The 8,784-nt window shown below is 47.2% G+C and overlaps 1 protein-coding gene across 11 annotated transcripts in view; it reads left to right on the plus strand.

The window, feature by feature from the left end:
* Positions 1-8,784, plus strand: part of sgip1a (SH3GL interacting endocytic adaptor 1a) — a 68,451-nt gene that overhangs the window by 34,161 nt on the left and 25,506 nt on the right. For 10 of the 11 annotated variants that reach the window (XM_031575024.1, XM_031575018.2, XM_031575019.2 and 7 more), the window contains exons 3-8: positions 3,370-3,433; positions 4,254-4,278; positions 4,494-4,517; positions 4,742-4,804; positions 5,041-5,098; positions 6,625-6,809. In XM_031575024.1, the coding sequence (XP_031430884.1) occupies positions 3,370-3,433; positions 4,254-4,278; positions 4,494-4,517; positions 4,742-4,804; positions 5,041-5,098; positions 6,625-6,809 (419 nt within the window). The remainder of the gene's footprint in view (positions 1-3,369; positions 3,434-4,253; positions 4,279-4,493; positions 4,518-4,741; positions 4,805-5,040; positions 5,099-6,624; positions 6,810-8,784) is intronic. The other variant, XM_031575020.2, reaches the window with a different exon arrangement.

Raw genomic sequence — 8,784 nt, forward strand, 5'->3', positions numbered from 1 at the left:
TCAAACAGCCTGTATGTTACTGGTTATTCCTGATAAACCTAGATTATTCCTCTCAGACAGCCTGTATGTTACTGGTTATTCCTGATATACCTAGATTATTCCTCTCAGACAGCCTGTATGTTACTGGTTATTCCTGATATACCTAGATTATTCCTCTCACAGCCTGTATGTTACTGGTTATTCCTGATATACCTAGATTATTCCTCTCAGACAGCCTGTATGTTACTGGTTATATCTGATAAACCTAGATTATTCCTCTCAGACAGCCTGTATGTTACTGGTTATTCCTGATATACCTAGATTATTCCTCTCAAACAGCCTGTATGTTACTGGTTTGATTTAAAAACGTGAGTCTGTAAAATGAGACGAAAAAAACACCACAAGGAAATGCAGTAAGCCTTCACTAAGAACTAGTAGTATAATATAATCTAAAATGGTGGCACAGACAATGGACATAGTAGATACAGCTTGCTCTTTACCACTTCCTAGTGTGCTACATACTGAGGTTCCTGATTTTTAGCATTTAGCATACAGTCGTAGCCTGGGTTAGAGCGGGGCAAATTCAGCTCGGGGCATAAGGCTGTTTATGTCTCATACAAACAACAACACCAAAAAAAAAACAATACTGGTAGACTCCACCTCACTAATCTGTGATTAACTGGTTTGTTTTGATTGCGCTGTAAGCCCACAGCCCTTGAGGGGCTCAGTGCAGTGCAGTTCAGTGCAGTGGAGGATCTTTATCTGTGCATACCGAGACCTGCAAGCCAGGAATCAGTCAGTGAATGGCGTCCCACGCTGTACACGTGCCAGGGAGCGCCTGTGAGCACAGCCCATATGACTCCACCTGGCAGATGCCCAGGCATCTCAGATCTGTGCCCTGATGTCTCTATGGCCCTCGTGTGTCGCCATCTGCGCTGTGCTAATGCAACTGAACTTTCCATCCCTCATTTTCATAGGAGGGGGGGGGGGGGGGGACAGGAGTAAAGAGAGAGTTTTCGTAAATAAACAAGGAAGTGCTTTTATTTATGTTGGCTCAACATTCTCTCCAGCCGCAGCCCGAGGGGCAAGACTGAAGCACCTTGTTTATTCTCCTCCTCTTCCTGTTTTGCAGGATTGCATTTCCTGTGTTGCTCCACCAACCCCTCTCTCTCTCCTACACACACACACACACACTTCCTGTGGCCTCCCTTCGATGAGATTACCGCGTCTCCGCTTGTGCCCACCAATTACGTTAGCGCTTCCGCAGCCACGCACACGGAAGCCATTAAACTATTAAGTCTCATCCAGGCCTTGACGACGCGGCTGGGTTATTTTCACAGCCAGTCATTAGTGGCCCGGTCTGGGCCGCTCGGGTGGGCTCCTAATTGTGGCATTCATTGGGCATTGGACGGGTCCCAAGCTTTCCCAAAATTCTGCTTTGTTATTCTTTCGGGAGGTTTTGTTTTAATGTCTGTGGTCAAATTGGGATACAGTTATATAAGCTATTATGAACTTAATGCATACTTGGGTAATGGGTGTGTTTGTTTGTTTGTTTGTTTGTTTGTCTCCACTAGCCCCCTGTCATTTTGATTTATTGACTTGTCTCCCTTTTCAGTCACTCCCATTGTTTGGCCTCTTCTTGTCTTCCTCCCTCTCCTGCTTCAGTGTGTGTACCCGTATTCTTGCCCTCAGATTGGGTCAAATGGTGTTACTGGCTCTGGCTGGCTCTTTGATCTCTGCCCCAACACGACAGATAAGCAATGTCATCTACATCAAGGGCGTGCGCGCGCACACACACACACACACACACACACACACACACACACACACACACACACACACACACACAAAGCTTTCAGACTCCTCCTTTGTCATTCTCCCTGTGATTGGTCAAGAAGGGCCTGGGCAAAGTCTTATTTCCTCTGAGAATTCTAGGGGTGTTATCTCCATTTGAGTGTTTGTAGCCTAGAGGAGCGACATGAAGATAGGCTGTTGAAATCAATAGCACCCTCCTCCACCATGCTCAAGGCCTCCTGTCAGCACAGTGGCGATGCCTGGACCCCATCATGACTCCTCTGGGGCTTGGTCCGGCTGGTCGGGGGGAGGACTGTGTGATATGAGGGGCACAGCTAGTGGCTCTGATGGGGTGTCTCATGTGGTGGGGGCACAGTCTAAACTTCTCTTGACCGTATCCGCAGAGAGAAATGGGGAGCTCAGTTTTCCTTGCTCCTCAGGGGAGCTCAAGATCCTCCCAGTTTCACATGAGTTCTTTGATTAAATAATGCATAGCTTCTCAGTCACACGCCCAGAGAATGTTTGTTTGCTAGGACAGATGATGGGAAGATCCCTTCCCACTGATTTAAAAGGTTGTCATATACAGTATCGCTGATCTTGCTGTCCTGCTGCTCCCTACATGAGCCAGTGTGTAAATGACTGCACTCATGTATATAGTCTCTCTGTGGACCTTTTAAACATGGGGAAACCTTTGTGTGGAGGTTTTGGTTCCTTCAGACCATCTCTGTCTGTCTAGTGAGGTAATGTGTGTGTGACGTCGTGATGACTCTAGAATTGTAGCAGGGTCATTTCAATGGAAACGAGCAGTCTTGTAATGATCTCTATACTGTGTGGTGGGTGACCACTGACGGCAGCCTCGTTCCCAGCCTCGTCCCCTGCAGAAGTGCAGTGTCCTCTCGGTCCTGCTGCTGGAGAGGCTAGTGTGGTGTGAGCGGCCTGTCCTCTCGCTCCTCGGCTGCTGGAGAGGCTCGTGTGGTGTGAGCGGTCTGTCCTCTCTGCCTCTGCTGGAGAGGCTAGTGTGCTGTGAGCGGTCTGTCCTCTTGGTCCTGCTGGAGAGGCTAGTGTGCTGTGAGCGGCCTGTCCTCTCGCTCCTCGGCTGCTGGAGAGGCTAGTGTGGTGTGAGCGGTCTGTCCTCTCTGCCTCTGCTGGAGAGGCTAGTGTGGTGTGAGCGGCCTGTCCTCTGGGTCCTGCTGGAGAGGCTAGTGTGCTGTGAGCGGTCTGTCCTGCTGGAGAGGCTAGTGTGCTGTGAGCGGTCTGTCCTCTCGGTCCTCGGCTGCTGGAGAGGCTAGTGTGCTGTGAGCGGTCTGTCCTGCTGCTGGAGAGGCTAGTGTGCTGTGAGCGGCTGCAGTGCATGGAGGGCTGAGCGGCCCCATATGTCTGCTTAATCACCCTCTTAAGAGAGGCCTCTGTGAGAGGGGGAGGGACCGGACCCCTTAGTGTAGCAGGTGCAGCTGCACTGCTCTCAGCCAGTGTGTGTGAGTGTGTGTGTGTGTGTGTGTGTGTGTGTGCGCATGTGTGTGCGCTTGTGCATGTGTGAACACGTTTCAGTGTGTGAGAGAGCATGTATTAACCCTCTTTTCTCTGCTCTCCTCTCAGGATTCAAAAAACGTACCAGGAAGGCCTTCGGGATACGGAAGAAAGAGAAAGACAGTGACTCCACGTAAGTGGGCCTTCTCTGGCTGCTGACATTGAACAATGCCGTGGTTCACCCAACGATTCAGAAACATTGATACATAATGTGTACAACATATCCGTCAATCATTTCACACATATAGTACACACACACACACAGCGACCACAATCTCGAAAACACCTTTGTGTACACTCCCAACACTTCTTAAATCTTTTGAACTGATATGGCAAAGTAGGCCATTGAATACACCAAAGCCGTGTCTGCCTCTCCTGTTGCCCGTCACACGGTGCAGAGCCAGTACATCAGCAGGCTTCTGCAGTAATGCATCCTCAGAGGGGTTTCTCCCTTCCTCCATCTGAGGAGACGAGCCTCATCTTGGCAGTGGTCTCAGAGGGGCACTGAATTGTGTTGTCATGCCTCTATTTACAGAGGATGGTGAAGGTGCTCGCTACTGAAGTACAGCCAATCTGTGGCTTGAAAGCAGTGCTTGTTTGTTGAGGTTGTGTTTGTGTGTGTGTCAGCATGAGTGTGTGCGTCCAAAAGTTGGGTTTAATTGTCTTTATCTGGACGAGCACACTTTGATGTAGTGTGGTGCTTGGTGAAAGGTGGATTTATTGGTCCATGTGTGTGAGTATGAGATGAATATTTGCATATGTTCATAATGATTTGAAGCACAGCTGCTCCAGAGATTTAGTTAAGTGCTGGAAAGAGTGTAGGCTTTGGAGGTGAAGTAGCTCTTCAAGAACATTCTTTTTATTCTTTCTTGCTCTCTCTCTCTCCCCCCCTCTCTCTCCCTCTCTCTCCTTCTCTCTCTCTTCCTCTCTCCCTCTCCCTCTCTTCTCCACAGGGGGTCCCCAGACAGAGAGGGAGGTGTAAGTATGACTCTCCTTAGCGGCTCTGACAGCTAAGGTTCATCTCCATTCCACAGACAGCGCTAATGAGAGCCCTTTGGGATAGTATTTGATCAGAACTACTGGGTCAAGATATAGTAGAAAATATATTACTTTGTTCAAGCATGTGGTGGGATGATGATGATGATGATGACATCTTATTTTCATTTTCTGTATTATGGACCATGACCATCAAGGAACCACCCCCAGAGACTGAATCGGTACTGCAAGGCAAACGTAGTGAAGTTGATCCCTCTAATGTAGCAACAAGCAGCCCCAGCTTTTATGTAGCTAGTTTACTGTAGAATGATAGTCCTACTATAATGGTCTTAATCTGAAGTATAGTATGAAAGTCAGACTAGTACTGTTAGTAAATCAATGAAGCAGTATGTTTAATGAATTATTTATTAAAAGTGTGTGTGTGTGTGTGTGTGCATCTGTTTAGCCACAGAAAAAGACCAATGGGGCACCTAACGGCTTCTCGGGGGAAATCGACTGGGACCGATATGTAAGTGGCTCTGTGCATTTGTGGATTCAAGCCAGACAAACAAATAAATACATTTTAGTTTAAATAAATGTTAACATCAGATTATAAAATATATTTGGTAAGAGGTGCACATCAATTATTGGATTCAAATTACATTGGTGAAATAATTCTTCTGTGTTTAAAAAAAAAAAGAACATTTTTAACATGTTTTTAATTGATCAAGTGATTAACTAACAAAATCATCTGTTGTTTTTCAGAACTCCCCTGATATAGATGATGAAGGTTACAGCCTCAGGCCTGAGGAGGAATCATCCAATATCTTTTACATACAGAGGCACACCACACCATAACAAGAGATAAACATCTCAGCTGTCAATGTATTTACACCCGGCCGGAACAGAACCTGAACCAGTACCTGACTGATTGGATTTCTTTTATTCTATTGATATATAGTTTCATTGAATATTTTCCGAAAGGAATTAAGATTAGTTCATTCTGGTGGTTCCCAAAGTCATAGCAGGTCCCCCCTTGGCCTATTAGCTTTCTTTAAAGAAAGAAAAATCAGCTCTTGAATAGCTTTTCTTTAACATTGTTTCTACATTTGAACAGTTATTTTATAATTTTTAACATTTATAATTTCAGTTCTTGCTCAAAATTGATGAAATACGGTTTTATGATGGGCTATGTATCGTTCTATTCTTTGGATCGGCTCATGTTCCATTGTATTAATAAATAGCCTAGCTAACCTTAGGCTAAACCGTAGGTCCTGAGCATATTATATAAAAAGTAGGCTATAAACTCCTAACCATAGGTTAGTTAAAGGGTACTATGCCACAACAGATCAAAGTAGGCTATAAACTCCTAACCATAGGTTAGTTCAAGGGTACTATGCTACAACAGATCAAAGTAGGCTATAAACTCCTAACCATAGGTTAGTTCAAGGGTACTATGCTACAACAGATCAAAGTAGTCTATAAACTCCTAACCATAGGTTAGTTAAAGGGTACTATGCTACAACAGATCTACTATACTTCATCTGAGCAGTTGTTGGTTGTTTAGGGTTCTTGTTCTGTCGTTTCACCCTCCGCCCATGTCGTCCTTGTTCCCCCGTGGTGGGAACCAATGCTCTACACATTATCAGTTGGTTCCGTTAGCGGTGGCCCCATTAATAGCTGACTGGATCAATATCCAAGCACTATTGAATATGTCTAATACAATCAATAAGTGCTAGGGGGAAGCTGCTATATATACTAATTCATTGTATTTGCATTGATCCCCATGTCATAGCAATCAAAGGCATTTCATCCGCTTGTGTGTGCAGACCCACTTTATGTTTGAATGCTCGTCTGTGCGGGTATTCTGAGCTGAGTCCTTCAGAGACTCTAATGGACAATACTAAAGCAGTGTAATATGATCCAAGGCCACAGTAAGTTAAGATTATTTATTGTCTTACCACATAGCCAAAGGTCAGGGGTACAAACAGTTATCAGCACAAATTGCATCTGATTGGCTGCTTGCTTAAAGTGGGATGAATTAGTGGGATAATCCTTCCATCGTTGATTAAGAGAGTTCATGTTCACGGGGACACCTGTGCAGTTGGGGAGAGAAAAATCACTTTTAACTTGATACTGAACTTAATACTAAAGTATTTCCTGCATGCTTGAATATTGTATTTCTAAAAATGTTAAATGTACTCCGTTCAGATGTACACATCCTGGAAATAGGTGAAATGTAGAGCCTATTGTGTGCACCTCAGCTTTTCAAAGAACGCATGAAAAGCCATTTTACAGTAGGAGTATAACCCAAACCTAAACTGTTGCTGGCCTTAACACTGACCCCACCATCCCCTAAAGTCAAGACGACTCACTTCTTCTCCTCGAGCGAGTCGGAGGGCGAGGAAGACCATCGACCAAAGTTCAAGATAAAGATCAAGCCGCTGGCGGCAGACAAGCCTGACTATGCGTCGCCCTCGGTAGATGAACTAAAAGCCTCCATAGGCAACATAGCTCTGTCTCCCTCTCCTATGGTGAGTCCCTTACTACGTTACCCACGCCTCCTTCAGCCCTCTTATCATGTCCTGTATCCCATTCTGCCATGTGTGTGAATGTGGGCTCGATGTGTGTGTGTGTGTGTGTGTGTTTCTGGATGCGTATGTCCTGCATTGATTTGCATGTTGTGTGTGTGTGTGCACTGTGTTTCTGTGTGTTGTATTTTCCACAATTGGTGTGCAGTGCTAGTGCTTGTTTTGCTGCACTGAGTGGAGGTCTCAGTGTCATATTGAGCCTGATGTGCTGGGTTATGTCCTGAGCTGCAGTCCTGGTGGCAATCTGTGGAAGCGCAGTGGTGTACGCCCCCCCCCCCCCCCCCCCCCCCTCCATAATGACCCATTGCCTGGGAAATGAGGATTGTGCTTTTGGATGCTCTCCTGACCTCAGTGTCGCCTCCATGACCAGACCGCTGTCTGACGAAAGCCACATCCCCACCGTCCACGGCATCTAAAGAATGACTCATCCAACATGCCAGGCGGCAGCACCATTCCACCAGTATTTTGGGGACGGAGCAGGATACACACACACACTGCGCCGACACCGACGGCGCTCTAAGTCTTGTTTACCCAAAAGCCGGCCGGGGGAATTTGGCAGAGGAAGCGAGCGATGGGAAGAGCGGAAGGTTTTTTTTTTTTTTAGGGGCCTTCATCCATGAGACGGGCCCTCTGGGCGTTTCACATGACTGTGGACGACTGGGGCCTAATCCCCCCCCCCCCCCCCCCCCTCCGCTGCCACGTGAACTCTCCTTTGGCACACGCAGCAGGATGGCAGGCATGTGACGTGGCGTGGCGTGGCGTGACGTGACGCACGGTGCACGAGCGCCGCTGGACACACAGTCCTGTACCCTCCCAAGGAGTTTATGGAATCATTTCCTGTTTGGGAGAGGAAGAGTGCGCAGACGGTATCTGGTTTAGATGGAATATGCTGATTTTAGTTTTGTTTTTTTGTTTTGGGTCTGGTGGTCCAGATGCTGTGTGGATAGTCAAGCTGAGACTCATTTAGAGAAGCCACGCTTGGGTGTGCACTCGCTGAGACTGTGTGCAACCTGAGGGCTGATCTGACTTAGGCGTGTGTGTGTGTGTGTGTGTGCGTGTGTGTGTGTGTGTGTGTGCTTATTTGTGTGTTTGAGGGAGGGAGTTGGAGATGGAAGAGCGTATTAGAGAATAGGAGAGTGAAAGAGGAGAAGGGGGGGGGGGGGGGGGGTGACAAACACATGGCCTACATACAAGACCCTGTGGGATTATTCACATGATGATTCTTCCCCCGAAGCAAGGTCACATCTCCTCCCTGACGACCAACTGCCCCCTCCTAATCTGGATCATTAGTTGGACATTATAGGACACACAGCACACCATATGCAAAACGCATACATTTTTGTAGGAGCGTCCAGCAGTGGGCCAATAGGAGAAGTTTCCCATTGACATCAACAGAGACAATTTCGACACAACTTTTCAGTGTCTGTCTGTGGGAAAGATCAAGCTCATCGTTTCTAATGCTGTTACGCTGCAAGAGATTCTGAGTTCAAACATGTCCAACTTTAATACCTCGTTTTAGAATACCCATGTACCTCTGTCTCCTTCCCTTCCTTACACACACACACACACACACACACACACACACACACACACACACGCGTAATCCTGATGTGACATGCCCACTGCGCTGGCCTCTCTCCCTTCTTCCCTTCTCCCCTTCTGTCCTCCTGGTCAATCACTCCCTTCTTGGGTTGCACACAAGTACATCCAGTACCTCTCCCCCCCTCCTCCCCAATACCGGCTACCATTCTCCTCTGCTCTCCTCTCCCCCTCTGCTCTCCTCTCCTCCTCTGCTCTCCTCTCCTCCTCTCCTCTCCTCTTCTCCTCTCCTCCTCTCCCCCACTGCTGCTCTCGTCTCTTCTAAGGTTCAGGCACAAGGAGTCGGCCCGGTGTCGCTGCGGCCAGTTAATTATTCAGC

Source organism: Clupea harengus, chromosome 10, assembly GCF_900700415.2.
Source record: "Clupea harengus chromosome 10, Ch_v2.0.2, whole genome shotgun sequence".
In the NCBI taxonomy this organism is placed as follows: Eukaryota; Metazoa; Chordata; class Actinopteri; order Clupeiformes; family Clupeidae; genus Clupea; species Clupea harengus.